This window comes from Cebus imitator, unplaced genomic scaffold, assembly GCF_001604975.1.
Source record: "Cebus imitator isolate Cc_AM_T3 unplaced genomic scaffold, Cebus_imitator-1.0 Scaffold95, whole genome shotgun sequence".
NCBI lineage: Eukaryota > Metazoa > Chordata > Mammalia > Primates > Cebidae > Cebus > Cebus imitator.
The window spans coordinates 5,434,803-5,461,040 of record NW_016107410.1 but is presented as its reverse complement, the minus strand read 5'-3'; the positions used below and the strand labels follow the sequence as shown (position 1 = coordinate 5,461,040).

The window sequence follows — 26,238 nt, the reverse complement described above, 5'->3', positions numbered from 1 at the left end:
CCCCTTTTCTTGTGTGTCAAATCACACATTAAATCAAAATCTTCAACCATGATGTTCAGAAATTTTAGTTGTCTTCAAATGCTGAGCAAATGGATAAATGTGGGCCACAGTGGCCTACATCTGTCTGAATATAGCTAAAAGAGGCTAAGCCGTAAATACTGTAATATTATGGCAGACTGTTCTGCAAGAACAGAGAGGTCACTCTATTCCTAGACAGCTCATCTCTGAAGAGCTCAAAATACTCTGAAGAACTGACTTTCATGTTCTCAGTTAGTTCCTTGGCAACTCAAGCTTTTGAACGTACTGTTCCCTCTCTAACCCAGACACAGCCCTTCACACAAAATGTCAAAATTTTTTCTTTTATTTTTTGAGACAGAGTCTCACTCTGTTGCCAGACTGGAAAGCAGTGACACGATCTTGGCTCACTGCAACCTCTGCCTCCTGGGTTCAATCAATTCTCCTGCCTTAGCCTCCTGAGTAGCTGGGACTAGGGACACACATACTGCCGGCCTAGAGATGTTTCCTCTCAAAAGTTTCATAGAAGAAATGATTTAAAACAGAAAACACGGCATATCTGGGTTCATTAATCAGTGTTAAAGTAGGATTTGTAGAGTGGAATAAACATCCATTGGTCATCTTTCACGAGATAAACAGATTTCGTTATGTGTTAGGAAGCATGCCACGTACTCAAGTGCCATTCCAACAACATATCCAAAGGGAATCCCTTAGAAAACGAGAGAGAATTAATTCAAAGTGTTCAAAGCCAGAAATACAGAAAAATGACTCTTCCTCTGTCCTCCTACCAACCAAGCCCAGTTTAACCAAAGGGATGTTGACTCATTCACTGCTTTGGGGCCATTCACTATTTTAAAGGATATGAAGCCAAACAATTTTCCTGTAAAGGACAAGCAAAAAGCAAGGATGGGAGGGAAGGAAGGAAGGAGGGAGAAAAGAAGGGAAGGAAGTGAGGAAAGGAGGAAGGGAGGGGAGGGAGAGGAGGGGTGGGAGGGAGGGAGGTCTATATTGCTGGACGCTGTGGGTGAGGGCAGGCAGGGCCTTCTGCATTGGAAAGCTCTCGAGAACTCTGGCAAGCCCTGGAAGTGAAAGCTGTTATGTGGACAGGGGAGGTGGGAGAGTGGGCAGTTTTCTGCATAAAAGTTCTTTAGGAACAAATGAAGGCCTCTTTGGGGGACAGAGTGAAGGAGAATGCTAAATCATATCCAGTCATTGAGAAACCCAAGCTGGGCCACCTATGGAGAAGCAAGGAAGTATTCTTGGGTATCCTGCTTTGTTATTTAAAAAAAGACTGTTACTCGTATGGCAAGGGCCACAGGAGGGATGCCTGCAGATGGCACTATGAAGTTCCTGCTGACCTTGGAAACTTTCCCTTATCTTCCCCTCCATTTTCTCCTCTTGACCTCCCTTCTTGTGAGATCTCCTGTCTCCACTAGTACCCACTCACCTTTCCAAGTCAGGGAATAACTCCTACAGGCAACTGCTTTCAGAGATCAGCCTCCATGAGAAGCCCTCCATGGTCTGACCTGACAGATGTGGTTTGACATCATTCAGTAAGAAACAGTCTTAGAAGGTACCAGGAGGCCAGGGTTTGACTCATGGCTCCTCCATTTACTAACTATAGGATTTTGAGTTAAGCAGAATCTGTAATTTCTCTTCATGATTTCAAATGTAAACTAGGTTATCTCATTCCCCTGTTCAAAACTTCCCATCATACTTATAAAATCCTGAACACACTTAAAAACAAACTAAAAACACCCCCCCCCAAAAAAAAAACCCACAAAAATACTCCATAAAAAAACCCCTGAACACTTACCATGGCCTGCTGAAAGGCTCCACATATTCTGGCTCCCAAGGACCCTTTTACGGTCTCCATTATTTTTGATGAGAAATTGGCTTCTTTAATACCATTATTCCTCTAATGTAATACATTTTTTTCTGGCTGCTTTCAAGGTTTTCTTCCTTATCCTTGCTTTTCAGCAGTTTGATGATAATGTTTCTTGGTGTGTTTTTCTTTTCTGCCTCTACCTCAGCTTTTAAATTCCTCTCCTCAAGAGCACACACATTACCCTAAGTGTTATGGATTAAACTGTGCCCCTTCAAAAGATATGCTGCCCTAACTCCCAGTACCCATGAATGTGATCTTACTTGGAATTAGGGTCTTTGCAGATGTAACACAGTTAGATGAGGTTACACTGAATTAGGCTGGGCCCTAATCTTGCATAAAAGGAAAAGACAGAGACAAACACAGGGAGAAGACACAAAACAAAGGCGGAGATCAAAGCTTTGAGGCTGCAAGCCAAGGAACGCCTAGGCCTACCAGGAGCTGAAAGATGCAAGGATACCCAACTAGAGACTTCAGGGGCAGGACGTGACCCTGTTGACATTTTGACTTCAGACTTCTTGCTTTCAGGACAGAGAGAACACATTTCTGCTGTTTTAAGCCACTGAGTTGTCTGTACTAGTGTGTTACAGCCCTAGGAAGCTCACATACTAAGGGACTGGGAGAATCAAGAAAGAAGAACCTTCACCTTCCACAGGAATGACTCCAGTGGTGAAGCTTTAGGCGTGTGGCAGATATTTTGAGGCAGTATAGAGGAACCACATTCCATTTGGTACTTTTTTTATCAGCTCGTCTCCTCAGGTTGGGGACTTCTGCCCTAAACTGCTCAGACTAGGATTGGGGTTGTATGTATCATCAATGGGAAGCTGACACCAAAGCACCATAACCAGATCACCTTGAAGCAGACAGAACACAGATAATGCATCAGAGTGCCCTCACTCCCCTGGAGATGTTCTGAATTAACTGACATCAGCAGTTCCTCAGGCCACAAATTGATTATCCTATTCTGTTTCCCAAAGGGGTAAGACAGCCTCCACGTGGGTGAACTGGCTATCCCTCCCAGGATATATGCCTTTCCAGCCTTTTCCCTTTCAGTCACACTGTGCTTTGAACCCATGCCCTTCTGGGTCCACTTCTCAGTTTTACTTTGCAAATTATCTTCATCTATAAGACTTAACTAAAAGGCTGCATTCTCCAGAAAGGCTTCCACAACTTCCACTCCTGGAGTGTTTGTATGTTGCTTTGGCACTGAACATATTCAGCCTTGTATTATACTTACTTGCAAACATCTATTCCTCTCTCCCATCTATCCACTGGGTAAAAAAATCCCTATGTGGGCACTGGTAATACAGAAATGAGACATGTATTTCCTGACTTCATGTTGCTAATGGTGTAGACATTTAGACTATCAACAAAAATCAGAATACTTACTATTGACTAAACACTGTGTAGTAGGACACTGAATTTAAGCACTTTATATAAATTATCTCATTTACTCCTCACAAGTGACCAATAAAATGGTAATATTAGGCCTACATTATAAATGAAGGGAAGCTGCTAGTAAGTGGTAGAGCTAGAACTGAACCCACGCTGTGTGAATCCAGCCTGCCCTCCCACATGCCCACACTGGTTTCTCTTCAAGCATCATAACGAAGTGTAAACAGTGCTCCCATCAAAGTACAGCAGTAGAGTGTAGCTGTGAAAGTCCACAGCAGGCTCAGCTGGGAGACAGGATTAATTGAACTCGTCTTTACTGGATGGTAAACTTCTGACAGGTGGGAAGCCAGCCTCCTCTATGTTTATGGAAGTAAACATGCTGTCCCCTAACCCCAGGCCCAGGTGGCTCAGAGAGTACTTTGTGTATGATAAGTACCTGACAAATGTCTGTTGAATTGATCAGAAGAGGCCAGAAATATAGTTATTTTTACAAAATTCTACAAAATGTTTAGGTAGGAAAAAAACAGATTTTCTATAAAAACATTTCCCAGTAATTCCTTGCTCTTCTTGCTCTTTTATAGAGGATGCAGGACTATCTTTTTAGATCTTTGTGAGAGCAACACAATCAGATCCCTGAACCAAGTATGACTCCAGCTCCTGCTCCTGTGCCTGGGATCCAGAGTCATGTTGAAATGGCCTATGGAATCCATGCCCATATCAGGATACCAGCTCTGTTTCCATTTCACAGAACATTCATGAAATCCCCGGGCCAAATCCTACAGCTTGGTTATTTTCTAACTCCAGGGTTAAGCTGACGTGGAAAAGATCTGTTTACTAAAGCCAAGGACCTATGATGCTTTATACCCATTTCAGGTTACATCAGAAATGAGGGAAAGTAGAATAAAAGAAACCAACCTTCTGATTTAAAATTGCTTTCACTGCATCTTCTACTTCCTCCTGATTGTTGAGGTCAACAGTCCACACGTGTGGCCGCCCGATGAAAACTTCAGCGTAAGGATGCTGGGATGTCAGCTGGAAAAGAACAAAACACCTCAGTCTCACAAGCGATTTTTAAAATAACTTTCTGTGCTAGATGGAGTGCTATGCTTTTTACAGTACTGAGTTATACTTATGTAGGTAACAAGACATTCTGTCCTTCCCCTTGATGATCAAAATCATCCATAAGCAGATAACAATTAAACAGTGATGGTTCTCCATCTTGAATCCCACTTGGAAATAAGATAATGTCATAACCAGGTGACAAGAAAGCTGCTACAGGTGGCACTAACCCTCAACATCACATCAAGAACCCAGCCTTGAAAATCACCTATTAATAGATCAAACCAGTATCTACCTATTAGCCTGGCTAAGACAGACAGGTAACCATAGACAATTCTAAGAAAAATCAAGGTTGTAAAGTCCCAGGAGGCTAAAGTAATGGTGCATACAAAAGGTGATAGAAAGAAAAAAAATAAGACCATCAGAAATACACAGAATTTTTTAAGTGGTTTCAGGAATAATCATTACCATGACATTCAGAATAACAAGGAATGGCAGTTTTTATCCTAAAGGAGGTTTTATTTTAAAAACAATGTGTGGTCAAAGAAACCAAGTGCAAACAGTGACAATTCTGAATTCATGAAACGTCCATTCTTTTTTTTTTTTTTTTTTCCCCAAAGACAGGGTCTTGCTCTGCTGCCCAGACTGGAACGCTGTGATGCAATCATAGTTCACTGCAGCCTCAAATTCCTGGACTCAAGAGATCATCCTGCCTCAGCATTCCGAGTAGCCGGGACTACAGATGTACACATCATCCCTGGCTAATTTTTTTTTTTTTTTTTTTTTTTTTTTTGTATACACAGGGTCTCTGCATGTCGCCCAGGTGGGTCTCAAACTCCTGGCCTCAAGTGATTCTCCTTTGTCAGCCTCCCAAAGTACCGGGATTACAGGCACAAGCCACTGCGCTCAGTTGAGTCCATTCTTTAATACAGCTAAATTTACCCCCTCATTTTGTTTCCGCCTCTATCCTCATATCCCTGTAAGGTCATGTTGTAAAGGGAGCATTCTAGACCTGTGTGAGAGCATTTTCAGATACCATAATAACCAGCGAGTGTTACTCCTAGTCTATCGGTGGGAACCAGGGATGTAAGCTGCTGCACCATGTGCAAGACAGTCCCGCACAGGAAGAACTGTCCACTGCCCATGAAACTTTCAAACGCCCTGCGGGGCTTTCATGTGGGCTTATAGAATCCAACTTTTTATTTATTTATTTTTGAGACCGACTGTCACCCAGGCTGGAATGCAGTGGTGTGATTTTGGCTCACTGCAATCTCCTGGGTAGTGGTGATTCTCCTGCCTCAGCATCCTGAGTAGCTGGAACTACAGGTGCACACCACCATGCCTGGATAAGTTTTGTATTTTTAGTATAGACGGGGTTTCACCACGTTGGCCATGTCGGTCTCCAACTCCCTGCCTCAAGTGATCCGTCTGTCTTGGCCCCCCAAAGTGCTGGGATTACAGGCATGAGCCACTGCGCCCAGCCAGAATCTAACTTTTTGACAGTTTAAACATACACTGAATTATCCGGAGACATAATCACTATGTAAATGAAGCAATGTCTGTGCTCTGTTTTATCTGAAATGTCATCAATGAGCTGTCACCATTTCAGAAAGATCAAAGCAGCAAAGTCAATGCCACTGAGGATGTCAGAACCTCCAGTAAAACATACCTACAATAGTCTACATTTGGAGCTACTGCATTACTGGCAATTCTGTTCATATGTGAGTAAATGTAAACACACTCAGGCTTTGCTCCTCCTTCATAATGTCAATTTTAAGTAAAAAGGCTGAGCATATTCAGCTGGATGTTTCACTCCTTTTAAATAAAAACACTCAGTGAGGAGGAACAAGGCATCAGAGTGTCTGGTATAACTCTTGGGAATGGGACAGTATAGTTCTTGACTCCATAAGACTGAAATATGTATTACTTTATTAGAAATTATTTTCCTTTTATTTCTCCATCATATTTGAGTTAGAGAATTAATCCCGTTTGAAATTACATAGGTAGGCAAGGTTATACAATTTACAACTTTCATCTCATATTTATAATAATAGGAAATATTGGGTCTGGCAGTGCTGAGGCCTTTGCTTTGGAAGCCAAGCTGATTCTCCTCTTTTCCTCAGACTCCAGTATTCTCAGAGGGCTGGAGGAATTAACTGGCACCCCCTCCATCTTTCCCTTAGCCACTGTTCTTTGTATCCTACCACACCAAGAGCATGCATGTGCTATTCAAGGCAGGAAGCCCAACAAGTCCCTGGGCCCAGCAGTGAGCCTCTGCTGGCTGCAGGTTATCTTGGTCTCTACCCAGCAGCACCCCCTCATCCGCCTCTTCAGTTTCCCACCCTTCTAACAGGTGCTCTTTTCCTTGGCTCAGCTCTATGGTCAGTGATGGAAGCTACAGACTCTCTGCAGGCCCACAGAGCTCAGGAAACTTCCATTTCTTTTTTCTCTGCACACATTTTGGACTCAACACTTATCAAGGAAGCCCTAGGTTGGGCCAGGTGTCCGGCTAATCGCCTGCACAAACATTATGTATCAGGTTTATTATGCATCAATGACGATTCTGAGACTGAGAGGCAATTACACTTCCCCCAAGACCATACAAGCCAGAAAGAAGAAGAGCCAATTTCAAATCCAAGTCCTTCAACAACTTCTTAGCTTTGGACAAAAAAGAAGGTAACAATTCTAAAGCATGTCTTTGGGTTCTTAAGACAAAGACAAAGACAAAAGCCCAACGTAAACACCAGCCTTTTAGTCCAGCTTTTAAAACTTGCCAAACTAAATTCAGGACTGAATTTAGGCCTGTATTTTCTGATGATGAGCAAAATGTCACATCATTTTCATTCTGTGGCCTGGAGAACAAACTAATTAGTTTTTCTGACAGAATCAGGGTAAGTTAAAGTTGTCATCAATGTCACTATTCAGTAATTCACATTTCAGCCGTCTCTCTCCTCTTCCGCCTTTTAAGGTCTCTGCTTATTTACAAGGTTGCTCCTAGCACTCTGAAAATACAAAATGCTGAGCTATTATCCTTTTACATTTACTGAAGTTTACTTAACTATACGAGTGAGGCATTCTGTGATTCATTAGTTCCCCTCTGAATGTTAAGTTCCTTCTTGTTAATTTATTGAGAACCATCTGATCTAAGCTATTTCATTGTATATCAATCAGTAAATTTACTGGAGTATAGTTTGTAAAAGTAATGAAAATCTTACTAAATACGAGACATTATTTCGGACTGGCTATTAAATCTCCAAGGAGAACATGAGTTCTCTTTATGGAAAAAAAGGGGGAAAAAAAAAACCCCTGAAGCCGGAGTATTTCTAATGGCTTACAAAATGTGAGAATAATGATCAAGAACTTACTCATATGTTTCCCAAAGTAAAGGTAAAAATCCAATTTATATTAAAAAAACATCTGAACCAGCCACATTACTTAAGGCATTGTGGAACTTTTCCCCCTCTGAGTAGACATCACGGTTTGAAAAACTGGTCCAATGCAAAAATAAAAACCAAGCTAAACTCACATTTAGATATCTGGACTTTTCTTCTTTTCAAATGAAGGCAAAGAGACATACATGGAGTTGATATAATCAATTTATGTGGATCAATTACTGCTTGATATGCAAGATTAGCTTTGTAATTATGCATACTCTGGTTACAATGTTTCCATTTGCTAAGGAAGAAAAATAACTTCTGGGAATTTTTGACTCTTAGAAATAGACCTGTTGACAGCTCTTTTCCCATTAAAAGCTTCTTCGGTTAGGGGGATTTGGGGGACTTTTGTGAGCTGACAGAGCAGGACAGGGTGACCCACCTGGTCATGAGATCAAGCTCACCGGTCCCTCTCAGTGCTGTCTAACGTTGCCGGAGGGAGCCAGCTATCAGATTACCATCTGCCCTCTTGGATAAAGCAAACTGCCCTTCTTGGGGCCTCCCCAGCTTGTCAGTATTCATGCTTCTCTGGCTTGAGACCTGCTCTCCTTTCCCTTTAAAGCACAGCCCCTCCACTATCCCCTTAGCAGCTAACCCTGCACATCATCCACCCGGCACAACTCTAAGTTCAACTCCCCTCCTGAATTCACTTAGCTATTTTTTCATGCACTTCCACTGATTATATGTCTGTCCTATAACTCTTTCATATCAGATTTGGAGCTCCGGGAAAACAGGAAATGTACATTGATGAATTCTCCCAATGCAGCAACTAGTACCATCCTGTGGGGACACATTAAACACCTGTCAACTCCCCTCTGCATCCTGCCCTCCTGGGGGAGCCTAGGACGGTTGGAGTCATCTGTGTGAGGTCACTCGCTGAGCAACTGTGGAAGGATCCCACAGTTTCTCTAACAGCATCACATTTAAGAGCTGGTGGAATCATCTGAAGGGATGAAGGGACAGGAGGAACCAAATGCCAGTGTGACAGCTCTAATGCATATTCTCTTCTTACAGCATGAAGAATGAAAACCTTCCATGACCTCTGCAAAAAGTAAATTACAAAATGATGGCAACTGATAGAAAACAACTAACATATTTTTCTTGATAACGTCACACTGGCTGATCTGATCCATGAAACATTACATCATTCACTGGGCAATGCTCAGATTGTTTAAGAGTGTCCTTTTTTTTTTTCTCCAGGAAAAAATACTCAGTGTCCACAGTGTCACTAAAACCTTTAGAGGCAATATTAAGAAAAATGTGTCAGTTGCCAATTTAATCTCAGATACTTTTGTCTCATTTCCCAAAGGCTTGTATGTAGAAACTGCAGTAAGAAAAGAGATGGGCTTCTTTGCTTTGCACGCATTTAAAAAATCACGAGGCAGGGCCGGGCGTGGTGGCTCAAGCCTGTAATCCCAGCACTTTGGGAGGCCGACGCGGGTGGATCACAAGGTCAAGAGATCGAGACCATCCTGGTCAACATGGTGAAACCCCGTCTCTACTAAAACTACAAAAAATTAGCTGGGCATGGTGGCGCGTGTCTGTAGTCCCAGCTACTCAGGAGGCTGAGGCAGGAGAATTGCCTGAACCCGGGAGGCGGAGGTTGCGGTGAGCCGAGATCGCGCCATTGCACTCCAGCCTGGGTAACAAGAGTGAAACTCCGTCTCAAAAAAAAAAAAAACAAAAAACAAAACAACAACAACAAAAAAAAAATCATGAGGGAACAGAAAATCACCATCAGAATACCACAGTAATAACTGTTGTAGACATGATCCACTGCTATATGATACTATAATTATTTATATAGTATGTGATACTATACAAATCCACTGCTGTATGATACAAAAATTTGAGGAATAACAGGATATTCACATAGTCCCAAAGTATTAGCCCTACTATAGAGAAAAAGAGCAAAAGAGTAACTTCATAGTTAAGAAACATGGGAAACACTACTTTAACCAAGTGATCAAGGTTAGCATCATAATCAGTATGACATATTGACATCATACGCCCCCTAAAATGATGTGCTGAGAACAGTACATCACTTCTGGGATATTCTTGCTAAAAATGCAAAACTTCAAACACATCATGGGAAAACATCAGCCAAATCCAAATTGAGAAAGTGTACAAAAAATGGTTACCTGTGTTCCTTAAAAGTGGTAAGGTCATGGGTGACAGTGAAAGACTGAATTGTCACAGGTCAGAGGTGACTAAGGAGACACGACTACTAAATGCAATGTGGGTCCTGAACTGGATCCAGGAACAGAAAAAGGATCTTAGTGGAAAAACTGGTGAAGTCCAAATAAAGTCTGTAGTTTAGACAATACTATGGTACCAATGTTAATTTCTTGGTTTTGACCACTGTGCTGTAGTTTTGTAGAAGCTGCCATAGCAGCAGCTAGATGAACGGCATGCCTGAACTCTGTTTTATTTTTGCAACTTTTCTGTACCAGTAAAATTATTTCAAAATAAAAAGTAAATTCTAGCAAGTCTACTTGTAGGCTCCTCAAAGTATTGAAAGCAGAGACTAAAAATACTTGTATACCACTGTTCATAGCAGCATTACAATGGCCAAAGGTGTAAACAACCCAAATATCCATCAACAGATGAATAAACAAAATGTTATATGTGTGTGTGTATGTATGTATGTATATGTATGTATGTGTATATATGTATATATACACATACATACATATATATATATATATACACACACATACATACAGGCAAATAATCTGAAGTCATTTCTCAAAAGAAGATATACTTAAGGCAAACAAACATATGAAAAGGTGCTCAACATCATTCATCATCAGGGAGATGCAAATCAAAACCACGAGGAGATATCACCTCATGCCTGTTAAAATGGTTTTTATCAAAAAGACAAAAGATAGAAAGTACCTGGCAAGAATGTGGTAAAAAAGGAAAACTTGGTACCCTGCCGGTGAAAATATCATGTTATAGCCATAATGACAAAGAAAATGGAGGTTCCTCAAAAAATAAAAAATAGAACTCCACATAAGCCAGCAATCACACTGCTGAGTATATATCAAAAGCCATTAAAATCAGTATGTTAAAGAGGCATCTGCACTCCCATGTACACTGCAGCGTTATTCATAATGGCCAAGATACGGAACCAAACTAAGTGGTCTTCAGTGGATAAATGGATAAACAAATTACATGTATATGAAATATTCAGCCTGCAAAAGAAGAAAATTCTATCACTGGTGGCAACATGGATGAATGTGGAAAACATTATGCTAAGTGAAATAAGCCAGACACAGAAGGAAAATTCTGCATGATCCCACATTGTTGTGGCATGTAAAATAGTGACAGAAGCAGAGAATAGATTTGTGATTCCCAGAGACTGGTGCACGGGGACTGGGGAGACGTTGGTCAAAGTTTGAGTTAAGCAAGTTGAGTAAGTTCTGGAGAGCTAGTGTGCAGCATTATGACTACAGTTAACAATACTGCATTGCATACTTGAAATTTTCCAAAAAAGGAGATCATGTGTTTTTGCCATGAAAAAAAAAATCTACTTAGTATGTAAGCTGATGGATATTAGCTTGATTGTAATGACTATTTCACAATGTTTTTATTTATCAAAACATCAAGGTGTACACCTTAAATATATTTATTTGTCAAAAATAAATAAAAAACCCAAGGAATGATTTATTCGTTTTTGTTCTACCCCAAACTCCAAAGTTTCAAACAAGTCAGTCACATGCTAAAGCAGAGATTACTAAACTGAGATATTTTCACTGCTGGGTAGCATCTTTTTAAACTTTTCAAAAGAATAGGTTCATGGCAGACTGAATGTCCCTAGTCTCTATGTCCTATCACTTCCTATAGCGCCTAGCACACAGATAGCGCCTAGCACACAGATGTGCATTAAGTATTGCTGAATTATGAATGAACAAACTGACCTCTTAATACAAAACCACTCCCCAAATGAAGAATTCAAATTATTATTCTAGAAGGAACCTCCCCCATCCCATCTCCCACCTACACACATACACAGGTAACCCTTGTTGGTTATCTGGGCCACAGATTAACCTTTCGTAGATAAACTATGGATCTTATTGATCTTCTATCTCCTTTGGCCATTTCACCAATGACAGAAAGGGTCAGAGAAAAATAACTCTCAAAACAATCAGTTCTGTGAATTGTCAAGGTTTCTGACTGACCAATAAAAAATAATCACTGAAAATGCACCTTATTTACTCTTGGGGAGAGAAAATGACTCAGAGGGTTTAAAGGCAGAACTGAAAAATTTATGTTTTATAAACTGTCGTTCTACATTGATATGCCATAGGAGGGCTGCTCATCAATGTAATCCCCCAATCAAAGGCCCTGAATGACAAGGATGCTGCTATGACTTACCTTTCTAAGCAGCCTACAGAGCCACTTACTACTAACTACACAGAAATAATGAGAAAATCAATCTTATGGTTTCTTGCACACACCTGTTTCTGACAGATGCATAAACATCCAGCTTGATCACTCACACTTAGCTGTAAAAGACTTTTGTTTATTGCCCTAAATCAAATCCAGCTACCCTCAACGGTGATGCATCACACACTGCAGATTTTCAACAGGATCTCTGAAGGCAATTCAAATGAGGCTTCTGTAAATGGTTCTAGCAATGTCAGGATTACATCTCGGGATGGTGGGTGAAAAATAAGTCACATTACTTCAACTACCCACAATAGTCCTGGTATCCTGAGGTTGACGTTCTTTGAAAACTCCCACAGCCCACTTTTTATTCTCCAAAGCCCATCACAGGGAGCAGATTCTCCATATGTATCTGCTAACCAGTTGACCTCACTCCTTGAACTCCGAACATTCAGGAAATCAGAGTTCAGCTATAAGCAGAAGGCTAGGATGTCTGAGTTTACAGTAAGCTAGAGTTGGGGCAGAGTGTCAAGATCCCTTACTTGGTGAAGGCAGAAACAGATTCAAATACTGGCCCTAACTCGAAAGGTGATGACATGATCAGGTCACTTGTCTCTCTAAGCCTCCACATCTTCATCTCCCACCCAACCAAGTTAAATAAAGTTAATATCGACACCAGCACTCAATAAATAGCTATTATTCATATTATTCAAAGTAGAATACTTTTGATAGATGCTTACCTCTCTCAGAGTTGGCTTGCCAATGAAAAAGTCTGTGTTTTTGCTGCTTTTGGGTGGGTTGAACTTGGGATTCAGAAAAGCACATCCATTTGCGATAGCCTCCAGGGGAGCTGGGCCCTCGTAAGGGAACCCAAGTCCAACAAACAGCTGTAAGACAGAAAACCACACACTATATAAACATATCAGGCAGGACGCGCATTCCTGGCTTGCAGGGGGCGGTTCTGTGGCCCATTCCCGTGTGTACACCTCACTTTGGAAGACTCCCAGGCCCTAGGGAGTGGGGCAGAGAGAAGTCAGCTTACACGAGGATCTGAAAAAACGACAAACTTTTAAAGGCTCCACAAAGCTGCTCAGCTCACTGTGCTCTCTTCCACTAAGGAAGAAAAAAATTAAGTGTCTGGGGATATCAAGGGGTTAGGGAGGTTGGGGTATTAAAGAAAACACCACCACCACCACCACCACCACCACCACCACCACCACGACCCAACAATAATCTTTCTGTAACTCACCAGGAGACATGACTGGAAAAACACTTGCTTAACTAAACAGAAGGTTTCTTCATTGAACCAAAGAAACAACAGGCCCTTTCAGGAATGCTGGGCGGAGGGACAGAAAGGTCACTTGGAGATTTGATTGCAGTTCAAATGGAACTGCTTTAAAATGATGGTAGGTCAGTAAACACAGGTTTTCATAATGGGTTTGACACTGGGGGACACCAACATCTTGGTGTTTATTTTCCCCTCAGATAGAGAGAGGGTGCTGTGTTGCTCAATCTGCAAGGCAGCTGCTTCCCTTTCCAGCAGGCAAACCATGTGCTTCCCCAAGACAGACCATAGATGGCAGCAACAACTTGCTCTCAGTCCTCAGAGCAACCACCGCAGCTCGGAGCCACAATGACAAAGGGGGGCAAGATGCAGTTCAGTGGTGCTGATTTCCTGGGTCCAAAAATGAAATAACTGCTCCCAGAAATGCCTCGGCACATACCATCTCAGTGGGTGTACTTCTCACTGCTGGAGCACCGCAGGTTGTTGATGGGCAGGGTCCAAACCTGGGCTTGATGAAGCTGTGTCCTCCCTACCCGCATCAAGGAGCCTGTTCTGTTCTAGTCCCCAGAGGCACATTAAGTGAGAAAGGATAACTGGGCCCCAGGGCATCCTTTCCTTCTGCCCTCACACAGAGCATCACCTACCAAATGGCCAAGTGCTGGGGTGAAGGAGATGGCTCAACTAGATTTAGCTGCATGCTGGGCTGTCTTTTACCTTTGTCTTTTCACAGTAATCCCCTATTTCTCACCAGCTCTCCTCTCTTTGCAGCTGCTCTAACTGAACCATCATGTAGAAAGGTTCAGCTGGAGGGTGCCAGGCCAAAGCTGCTGGGCTACATGTGTCAGGCCAGCCCTGAGCACAGCCCATATGTGACATACTGGAAAACCAGGGAGCTTGTGAAGGAATTCTGAGGCAAAGCACTAACATCTCAGGTTTTCTGGTCCTATTCACTTTTGTTTTGCACACAACAGGGTACTCAATCTTTTTGGTTTTTTAAAAGAATAAACTTTTATTTCCTGCAAACCACATGATCGTAATGCCAGAGACATCCACAGGGCAGGGAGTTAGGGAGAAAAGAAGCTTTGAGAGGCCAGCAGAGCTCCTCCTAATGCTGGCTGGGTCATTTCCCCTTGAGCAGTAGAACCACCGGAGATCACGGGTGAGGCGTGGGGGTGGTGATGAGGAAAACTTGGTAGCTAGGAGCCTGGAAGCTGTAGGATAAAGGAGAGCTCTACTATCACTAGGAAGCTCCTGCTCTGCATTTTACTCTTATTATACAGCTAACAGAAATGAGATTGTCAGAGAGAAATTTTAACTATGGGGTGTGGCCTGGGCAGGTGGCTCATGGGTGGGGGAGATCTGACGGCTTCAGAAAAAAATGGAAGAAAACAGTGGGATGTACTAGTCCCAGGATGTCCCAGCTTTATGGAATATGAAGAATCCAGGGTTGTTATACTCCAGGCTTGTGATCTCTGTGATCTGCCCTCTCCTAGAGGATGTGCTAGCTCTCCAGTGGAAAACAGATAACTTTTGTCAGGCCACGGCTGGGCGCAAGGTATCACAGGGAGTCCAGAACTTTCTGACTGAGAAGAAAGGTACTAGAAGACGCAGATCAGGATCTCTGCAGGTTTAGTCAGAGAACCACAGTGCTTCCTGACCTCTGAAAATCAAGGCCTGCCATCAAGTATGGATACCTTTATCAACTCTAAATTTCAAAGACCAGCTCTGGAGGAAATGCAAGCAGCGCAATGTTTGTCTATTTAAATAGAAAATCTTGGGAGAAAATTTAATTAGCTTCTTTAGACCAACCAATCTGAACCTATTAATTAACAGGATTTGAGGCTGCTGCTTAATGGACTTGAATGTGACCTAGGTTTAATAACACCTGAATAACAATATGAACCATTTCTTCTGCCCGTTGAGCACCAGAATATCTCAGGACACCTAAAATAAAAACTTTAGGGTAACTCTACCAAGCCTCATGTGTTCAGGATGAAGCCTAAGCAAATGCTATATAATTTCCTGGCAATGAGCTTTTTATCACACAAATTAAGATTGTAGGAAAGGAATTACTTGGAGACACAAAAATAATTTTTTTTGTCACTTCAGTAAATAAGCAATTTTTCTCTTGCTTCTTGTGTACTTATTACCTGTGACATTCCAATGGAGCAGATGTGTTAAGATCAAACAGCACATCTGATGTCTGAATGAAAAGACAATAGGCAGAGAGAGTTCATCACCACCAAACAGCACTCTGTAAACTTCCATGCGCTTATGGTCTTGCCACACACCGGCACCTTAACCACACTGAATTGCTTTTCCCCTAATCCCCTGCTATTCTGCCTACTTACCAATTTCCTTAGCAAGGAAGCAAAAGACACACTGCAAGAATGTACTCAAGTGCCAAGGCTTAACTCTGCCGGAGAAAACTGGCCATATTTCATTTATACTTCACCTGGCCTTCAGAAGCCCAGAATCTAATAAGGATGTTCCAGATGACAAAATATCTCCATGGCTGCGACTCTAGCTCCATCAATGAGTATTTCTACACAGAGGAATTGGTGCTCTAAGATTAAATTTTTGAACTAATGCTAAACAGAGAGAACAGATGAAGCACCACACGTTTTCTTCATGGTATAAGACTGGGACATTCCTACACATCCACAAAGGATCCAGTAAAACCACTCAGATTTTCCCACTCTGTGAAAGAAGAAACAATTGTTTTAAACTGCTAAGTGAAGTAAGGATCCTTTAAATATGGATAAAGGGGATTTTATCCATGGGCTTGGTCAGTTTCACTCCTGATGGGGAACGTGGAGGATAATCCTAAATAGGAAATGCATACTCAACACATACTTCTCAGACCAGTTTCAATTAGCACAGTTAGTGTGGTGACTCCAGCGGGAAACCGAGCAATGAATCACCACCGGTTCACCAGATGAAATGATAAATTCATTATTGGCACAAAGTGGCCAGGGCAATGTGGTAATTAATAGCACAGGTTCTGGAGTCAGATCAGGCTTCAAGGCCTGGCTCCATCGTTTACCAGGTCTGTAACAGTGACAAATTGCTAGGTGCTTCTGTCTATGGATTCTTTAAGGCTCATTTATAATCTATGCTCTCTATTTATAGGACCTTTGTCTAGGTAACAAGCTTTCTAAACCTCAGTCTTTTCATGTGTAAAATGGATAAAATAATAGTGTTTTATTTCATGGGGATGCTGTGAGGATTACATGAGCTAGTATATGAAAAGGATTCATTCCAAGGCTTGGCACTTAGTAAGCATTCAGTAAACAGTCACTCAAGTTCAAATCCATATGTAACTTCAGGCAGCCACACACATATCATGGCCTTGTTTGTTTAGATGGAATTTACGTGTGCAGGAGTTATGTCTATGGGTTTTTTACAAGATGTTCAGCACCTGCATGTGCATTTATGAGTTCTCACTGTTTCATAAAGTACCTGTACTAAAAAAAGGGGAGGGACATTCATCAGAAGAGAGATAAGAGATGATACGGTTTATAGTGACTGCCATATAAGCCAGTTCCATGAGTCACATGCTATGGCTAAGCTTTATTTTTTACACAATGACTGGGAATCATTATATTAATGTTTCTGGTAATAGCTATCCTTTCATATCTTAAAAATAGCCCCGACAAGGGCTGGGTATGAAGAAGACAATTTTTCCAAAATGTGATGCTTTTATGTACCCCAAAGAGTCCCTCTCTGGCCATCTGCCTTCTTTCAGGTACCAGATGCTTAAGGGAGAGATAAACAGTGACCCAACTCTCTCACATCCAGGTTGGCGCTATCCTTGTAAGAGCTCCACAAGCCCGTGACTCATGACCTGAAGACTCTCTAGGGAAGAGCTGAAAGGGACAAGGAGGCAAAGATAAGGAGATTCACGGAGTGTGTTTACATGCTCAAAGCAGATTTTGTCAACATCCCCTGCTAAACCAAAGACTATTTCCTGAAGACCAGCTGGCTGATTATGCCCAGCTACCTAAATACCCTTTTAGAAACAAAACAACAGCAACAATAGGCCAGGTGTGGTGGCTTGCGCCTGTAATCCCAGCACTTTGGGAGGCTGAGGTAGGCAGATCACAAGGTCAGAAGTTCGAAACCAGCCTTGCCATATAGTGAAACCCCATCTCTACTAAAAATACAAAAATTAGCCGGGCATGGTGGCATGCACCTGTAGTTCCAGCTACTGAGGAGGCTGAGGCAGAAGAATCCTTTGAACCCGGGAGGCGGAGATTGCAGAGAGCTGAGATTGCGCCACTGCACTCCAGCCTGGGCAACAAAGAGAGACTCCATCTCAAAAAACCAAACCACAAACAACAGCATCAAGATAAAAAGTTCCTGAGTTTTGATCATTTGAAAGCCCCAATATAAAATCAAATGCATTACAATTCACTTTGTAAATGTATTAACTTGGAGATAGGGAAATAAAAGAGTATTTGTATAAATTTAAACCTTAAGTAGATGCTGAACATGTTCAGCTGGGCCAGCCTGAAGTGCTTACCATTAAAAGTCCACTCAGGCATCACCTCCTGGGAGGACCCTTTGCTGACCACGCCTCTCTCACACAAATTCCACACCAGGACAACCCCTCAGTTCCCAACATGGGAAGCAGCAAAACAGGCTTATTCACCACCAGAGCCTCAGTGGCTGCTTCATTAAAATGGTACTGTTTTAACAATACTAAGACCACTGGGTTTTTGTGAAGAAAAGAGCGAATACACAGAATACACAGGAAAGGTTTAGCATAGGGCTTAGCACATGGTAGAGGGGAGACATAATGGCTGTTACTGCTATAGAAAGCCGTGGACAGTGGCTCCTGTCTTCTGAATGGGACCACCCCACCCACTACACTGATTTCACAAATCACAGGACCACATTTTACACAGCTGAACTGTTGGCCCCACTCACAGCGTGACAATAAGGTTTTATGTTGGTATCATTATTTGAAATTATTACTAGTTCTACCTGTGTACTTTTCACATTGTTACAGTTACCTGCTTTCCTTCTCCAGCACACCTGTATGCTCCTTGTAGGCAAAACTGCTTGAGTCATCATTGTCTCCAGAATGTCTAGACCAAGGCCTAGAATATATCTAATACTTAATATTATACTTACTTGCTGGATGAAAGAGCAAAATAATAAATACAAGACTGGATCTTTCCAGCAATCAAATGTCTCTGCACAGAGGCTGAACATGTGGTGCATATTTGGGTGTGGGGATGCGCTTTTGCTCTGAAAGTCAGACAAGTTACTGACTCACACCTCTGTATACTCTTCAGTCTACATGCACATATAGATGGGGGAGAGGGAAGGAGGCATGTATGTGTTCATACAATTTTTTCCCCCGTGTAGATGGCATGGAAATGACTTGCAGTATGCTCACTAGGATGAAAACTGCTTCAGTTGGCTGCCTGAAGGCAAATGGGAATCAGTAATAGAAATAGAAGGACTGCTCCCCCTAAGGAAGCAAACTCTTGGACTATCACTCACAGGGCCTGGAGATGTAGGCAACATCACAGAAAGGCAGGCATGGGGTATCAAAAGGATACTGTATCTCCCCTAGTTGGGGAGATCTTACAGCTCTAGGCACATGGCATATGAGAACAGAAGGAAATCTCAGAGATCCCAGATGGTCAGTGTGTTTCCTTTTGACTCCTTCCTTCTTTTTTTTTTTTTTGAAATGGAATTTCTCTCAGTTGCCCAGGCTGAAGTGCAGTGGCACAATCTTGGCTCACTGCAACCTCTGCCTCCAGGGTTCAAGTGATTCTCCTGCCTCAGCCTCCCAAGTAGCTGGGACTACAGGCACCTGCCAACACACCCGGCTAATTTTTTTTTTTTTTGTATTTTTACTACAGATACGGTTTCACTATGTTGGCCAGGCTGGTCTTGAATTCCTGACCTCGTGATCTACCCGCCTTGGCCTCCCAAAGTGCTGGGATTACAGCTGTGAGCCACTGCGTCCAGCCCCTTCATTCTTTTTACAATCATCTAAATACCTTTTATAAGCCAGGCAGTGTAAATGCACCTGTGGATAGAACAAGCAAAGGCCGTCTCCCCTCACATAGCTGCATAGCTGCATAGCTGCATGAGGGTCTGCTGCCTCAAGCCCTGGGTTTTTCAGACAGCCTTTTTTAAAGACAGGGTCTCCCTCTGTCACTCAGGATGGAGTGCAGGTGACCTCGGCTCACCATAACCTCAGCCTCCTGGACTCAAGTTATTCTCCCATTTCAGCTTCCAGAAAATCTAGAACTACAGGTGAATGCTACTATGCACAGCTAATTTTTTATAGAAATGGGTTTTCACCACGTTGCCCAGGCTGGTCTTGAACTCTTGGGCTAAAGCAATTTGTCCACCTCAGCCTCCCAAAGTGCTAAGATTACAGGTGTGAGCTACTGCACTGCACCCGCCTCAGACAGGTTTCTGACCATATCCAAGTTCAGTAAGAAGAGACATAGTTGCGGGGGGTGGGGAGGGCAGGATGGCACAGTCAGGCATGAGGATAAGATGGGTCAGAGGCGCACATACTGCTTATTTGCCAGGCCTGCCCAGGTTCCTAGGTGAGTCCCACAGGTAAGCTGATAAGCTGACATGATGGGGAAATACTGTAGGACTGTCATGACCCACCCAAGTCTTGGAGAGGTTACTGAGTGGAGGTCTGGGTACAGAAGGGGGACAGCAACAGCACGTGCAGAAGCCGCAGCTTTGCCTCGTTTTTTTCCCCCACAGTCACAATGTTTTCAACTGTAGAAAGGACAGTACTGGTCCAGCTCACAAACCACTGAGTGAGCTCCAGATGCAAATGTACTATTCAGTATCATATATGAAATAAGGAAGACTGGGGGAGGTGGATATGAAGAGGTTAAAGCCAGGAAGATAAAGAAAGAAGCCAACTGAAAAGAGATGGAGATTTAAGCCAAAAATAAAAACATGCCACCCTAGTGAATTCTAATTTGCTGGCTTACACTGCACTCCTGGAGGTTGCTGGACTGAATGACTCGCCTGTGGTCATGTAATAAATAATTCATTCATCCAAATTCATACCCCAATTAGAAGGGTCTGCTAGATCCCAACAACTTCCTGGCACTTTTAGCCCCAGTATTAGTGTTATGTTGAATTCCTTCCATCTTCACAGGTTCCCTGAAGCAAGAGGCTACTAACGACGCCTGCACCCCTAATGGCATACCAGGACAAAATTCTGCTGAGCGGAGGGTTTCCTAAGCTTGGTGCAGAGATTCAAAGATGGCTTGTAAAGAAAAATAATAAGTCAGAAGCTGATTAAGCATCAATCATCTCTCTATGTCTCTAACCCTCTTGAGGAGATCAGCCCTGCTTCTCTCACCAGTAAGGAGTCCAAGAAGTATGTGAATCCTGTTCATGCTGCAGACATTTGCTTCTCAGCAGCTCCAGTTCCCCTTTCCAATGTGGATTAGAATAAATGGCTTTTTAATTGCTCAGAGACACAGAGAAAGGCATCAGAAACAGAAAGGGTTATAGATGCAAAGCCTGATTGGTTTTTCATGTAATTATTTCAAAGCCAAAGGTTCATTCACTGTGGAGTCTGCGGCTGTGTGCTGGGTGTGAGGTGAGTCAGCAATACACTGCCCCATTCTTGTCATATTTGCCAAATGTCTGAGATATGATTCTACTCAGAGTATTTTAATATACTTTAGTCAGGGAGCAGGCAACAGGTAATGGGATCAGTGCCACACTGCACGCGGGTCCCAGTTTTTCAAGGATGAACATATACCCCTCATGCTCTTTATTTCAGCCTGCAATCCTTGTTCATTACGCAAACTTGGACATCAGGGATCTCCACTCTGGCCTATTTCCTAGACTCTGACAGGGTAATGGATGGTAGGTAAGTAAGGGTTCTTTTAAAATTTGTGAAGCTGAGAGAGACATTCATGAGGTTGGGTTAATAGAAGTGTGCGAGACAGCAATGACACGCTGCTGAAAACCAGCTCTGCCAAATGGTTTTAAAGAAGCTTAAGCCCTTTCCACAATCTGATGTGGAGAAAAGTAAAATGAAACAAATGGCAAAAATAGTACTGCCATTAAAGGGCCCAGACATTCGGATGATTCTAAAATGTCAGCCTATGACAGAAGGTGATGGAAAGCAAACAGTGAAAACTAGAGAACACACTTCACTCCCGGATAACCAAAAACAGTCATCAGACTGCAGATGACCTTGGAAGGAAATAAAATCTTTAAACAAACCAAGTCTTTGGCCAAAAGGCTAAAGAATTTGTCAAACTATTTTATTTGTGGCATCATACAAATACCTTGGACACAGAAGGATCAAATGCATTTATAGATGGAGAAACTAAGGCAAAGAGGAGATATATATTCTTCTGGCTAATAGGTGTCTATTTAGTGTTCTTAAGTTCGGGTGTTTATGAGGATAGTACATCAAGGGCCTAGCAGAGCTTTTATTTGCAATAAAAAAATCATAAGTTAGGGCCACCTCCAAGACTTGACCCCAGTTTACTGTGGGCAAGCCAAACTCTCTGGCCTATTTCCTCATGTTCAAAATAAAGTTAACAATAATACCTGCTTTATCTACCTCTTAAGGCTGTTGTGAGAATCAAAGAAGATAGCATATGTGAATACACTTTTTATAAATGAAGTATCACATAATGATTGGCAATCGAGATTATGCCATAGAAGTCCACCTGCTCAACCTCTCTCCCCTCCCTTGAACATGAAAACAAAGTGAACCACAGATGACAGCTGAGAAATGCACTACTGATAATAACCTTCCTTGTGCTTAGCACACCACGAGAGGGATCCATGTGCCTTCTTCACACCTGTATCCCTTGTACAACGCCTAGCACTTTGCAGCTACTTAATATTTGTGAAATTCATAAATAAAAACTTATTAATATGCCGGATGGAGTTTTTCTAATACACTGAAGTACCAGCCAATCTTTCAAGGCCAAACTCTCGTTTCTTCACAACTCCCTGAACTTTATTTGGTACTTCCATGGCAGAGTTACAGAAAGAACACAGACCACTGGGTGGACTTCCCCACAGTGTCAAAGCAACAGGTCTTCATGCTACTGCTGAGCAAAATGATCCTGAGGGACATCCCCGGCTACCTCCACCACATGGTCTAAACTCTGCCTCCATCTGTGCCAATCAGACCCTCCTCCCCCCAATCCAATTTTGCCTTCCACTATTTTTCAGCACTTAGATTAGCTGGGTTGGCTTCTAGCTCTTTCCTGAATAGGGCATCTGCACTTCCACCATCTGACTCTAACTCCTGTCTGGCCCAAATGCCAGGTGTGTCTACACCCCATCCATCTTTCATCTCTTGCATCTCTCCTGACACTTGCTCTGCTTCCTGAGCCCACAGGGACTTTGCCCTTATCTAAACTTCTTCACTGTCTAATGCATACTTGCTCAACAAAGAGGTATGAGGAAACGCTGGTTGGGAAACCCACTCTTTGAATAGTGATAATTGGGTTGGGGGAGAGTTCAATACCCTGGCTTACTTTGAAAACCACTGCTCCATCAGAAGGTCCATCCTTCCAGGCAGGGTCTTACCTTTTCCATCCACAGCCTTCTCCCTAGCCCCTTGCTTGACACCTAACACTGATAGGTCCTCAGGAAATACAATTTTTGACTAAATCAATGAGCAAAACTTGTAACAATTTCATTCTACAATTCACTGACTCTTCAGTTGACACTGGTCTTGCAAACTGCTGCCCCAAAATAGCCGAAAGAGCTTACTGCAGCACTGTAAAACAAGCATGAAATATTCTGATCCCATTTTCACAGCCAATGGTAACAACCTGAACACTGCATCCCTGGTGAATTTTTACCTTGGTTTCTCGAAGAAGAAACTGCAGGTCCCGTCCACTGAGGATACCATGGTTTTTCACGTAACTGGGAATATTCTTTGTGCTGGTGCCGTAAACAGTTGCATGCACTTCCATGTATGTGTGAATAATGTCCAAGTAGATCTTCTTATTCTAAAGAGGAGAACAAGTAGAAGACATTTCTCTTTGTCTTTCATTTGCATAACAACCTGTGTCATGGACCAGAACTTCTAAGACTAGAGGCCACAGAGTTCTTAATATGGAGATCACAGGAATTTGGCAATCAAACTGCTGCTAAAATTTCTTTTAAATGTAATCTGGCTGGACTTTGAGGGCATAAACAGTCATATAGCCACTGCATAATCTTTTAAGAAGAAACACATTATATGGCAACATATTACTGAATACCAACTGTATAATTTTACAAGAAGAAATAAGTAGCCAAATATTTTGAGGTATCATCCTTGTTTGTAAATTACCAGGGACCTAACAGTTGCTTTTGGCTCTTCCTACCTCTAGGAGAGGAAGTTTGGGGAAGGACAGCCTGGGGAAGGCCATCAGTTGGACTGGAATATTTACCCAGCGATGCTAAGCTGTCCCTGAGGAATACAAACATTCCCAGCTCTTGCCAATGTTTCTAGTGATGATTAACTCATGTTGTCAGAACTGGATCCCACCTAAGTCGGATCATGGGAAGATGAGAGTTTCTCACAGCTAGAGAGATAATGAGAAGACTCAGGTAGACAAATGTAGAAAAAAGAGAATAAATGTAACTTTTGATGAGCTCTGAAACATTCAAGAGTAGTTTTACTTATATTATTAGAAGCAAAACCAAACCCCCTTTCTTGTATTTGTAGGCACTGAATTTTGAGGCACGTTTTCCAAATCAAAACCACCTGTGAAGTGGAAGCAAGTTCACTTTTTCTACTTCTATGTGTTTCCCTGTGACTAAATTGTACAAGCTGGGGTTTGCGGGTTTTGCTTTTTTTTGGGAAATTTTCAAAAAGTTCTGTAATGTTTTCCAGTTGTATAAAAGTGGGACAAGGTTTCCTCATTCTAAGCCTGCTTTCAGACACTCCAGGCAAATCTAATAATAGCTGGTTTTGTGACTTAAGACCACAAGGGACACAGGGGTGTGGTATCAGCAGCCACAGAGCGCAGGGAAGCCCAGAGGCAGGCTCTAACTGAGGTGGTTCATGATCTGGTCTCTGCCATTCACTGCCCTGGTGATATTACAAGAGATCCTCAACTTCAGGGGAAACATTTCGAGTGATATATCAAAAGTCTTCAGGACTGGAAAAACAGCACAGTTCACATTCTTCATTGCACGCACCAGGGTGACTGCCATGGGCAAGACAACCCTTCCCACCTTAATATATAAATAAAATGAACAGTGGAACTGAAAGTTTAATTCCATGCTGTATCTAGTATGGCTGCAAGATGCTGAATTTATTATCTTAGAAATGTGTACCTTTAAATTAGTCCAGAAGCTTACACCTATCTGGCATATGTTAGTTTGAAGAGTTCTTGTGCTAGATGCATCTGGTAACTCCTGCCCCCACCCACAGCTCCTGTTAAGTAGGCAGGGGGCTTTGTTACTTTGCTCCCAACTGCTGGCTGCTAATAGGCCCAGGGTGTGTCTGACCTGAGGGGACCCAGTGCTAGGCTGGCCAGCAGCCCAGGAATGATGTAGCAGCCTCAGGAAGGCAAGGGGAGCCAACCAGATGCTCTCCTGGGAACTCAGAATCCTGTATATAGGAAGGTTACTGCCAGATGGCCACTCGCTTTAGAGCAAAAAGGTCATTTGGGTGTTGGAGTCTGGGCAATTGCGGGCCAGATAACAAGTTCTGAGGAAGCTGGTTACCAGTTTTGGCGGGTGGGATGGGAAAAGAACCAAGTAAAGGCTAAAGGAGAGGGGAAGACACACAGACAGTCGGCAATAAGTGGGATCCAAGAGCGTGACTACAACCAACCCAGCCCCTGCAAGCACGATACACACACACAGAGAAAGAAAAAAAGGGGAGTAGAAAGAGAATAAGTAGAAAGAGGAGAGAGAAGAGAGTGAGAAAAGAAAGCAGGGAGACACAGGAGGAAAAAACTAGGGCCTGGAGCTGCTCTGTTTCAGATCCCACTCACAGCCATGCCCTACCCTAAGTTCCTCATGTCCCTCTGGATCCTTATAATAAACACAGCTCTTCCCAGACCCCACCTCATATTTTTATTTGGCTTACTCTGGGTAGATTTCACTCATCTAAAAGGAGGCCTCTCAGGACATTCTGCAGGCCTTGAAGCAGGAGTTGTGGGATGTAGGTGGGAACAAGCATCTCTCCTTTAAGCAAAGGAGGCATTTCGCCTAAAAAGCCAGTTGCCAGCTAGTGAAGGTGGGCTAAAGGCCCCTAGGCTATGTCTGTGGCGAGCTACAGGGCAGATCAGTAACTGGTCTATCGGGTTCCTGTCCTGGTGAAAAATATCCACTGCAGACAGACTCAAGATTAGGGTTCCCAGACTAAATGCCTGGAAAAGTAACAAGGTACTAGATTACATATGTATTGCCATTAAATTCCAGAAAAGTCTGGGTCTTCTTGAAGCATAACAAGGGACAAGTTGGGGCAAATGTAAAGAAGTATACGTAAAAATTAATGAAGTATACGAACTTACTTTTAGGCATGGTAAAATCCAAAACTAGAGATTACTTTCAGAAAGGATTTACTAATTTCACAAATGCAAAAATCCCAACAGGTAATTAGAGGAAAAAAAATGTTTCAAGCATAACTTTAGCCTTTGACACTGTTGTGACAATTAGGTACTTCCACCTCAGGTCTCTTGTTACCACTTGTAGGAGTTCTCTTAGTGGAATCCTGGTGGAGGTGAACCACGCTACCTATTCCAGGTAAAGGTGCCCCCAAAGCCTCTCATACCAAACTCCCA

At 42.6% G+C, this 26,238-nt stretch overlaps 1 protein-coding gene and 1 long non-coding RNA gene across 8 annotated transcripts in view; one reads left to right on the top strand and one right to left on the bottom strand.

Moving 5' to 3' along the window:
- Window positions 1-26,238, bottom strand: part of MGAT5 (alpha-1,6-mannosylglycoprotein 6-beta-N-acetylglucosaminyltransferase) — a 331,838-nt gene that overhangs the window by 34,426 nt on the left and 271,174 nt on the right. For all 7 annotated transcript variants that reach the window (XM_017536083.2, XM_017536081.2, XM_037741149.1 and 4 more), the window contains 3 exons: window positions 23,314-23,463; window positions 12,921-13,067; window positions 4,211-4,327 (listed from right to left, as the gene is read on the bottom strand). In XM_017536083.2, the coding sequence (XP_017391572.1) occupies window positions 4,211-4,327; window positions 12,921-13,067; window positions 23,314-23,463 (414 nt within the window). The remainder of the gene's footprint in view (window positions 1-4,210; window positions 4,328-12,920; window positions 13,068-23,313; window positions 23,464-26,238) is intronic.
- LOC119472344 lies at window positions 5,748-8,953 on the top strand. Its single transcript, XR_005201485.1, has 2 exons — window positions 5,748-7,030; window positions 8,803-8,953. It is a non-coding gene; the product is annotated as an uncharacterized LOC119472344 (long non-coding RNA).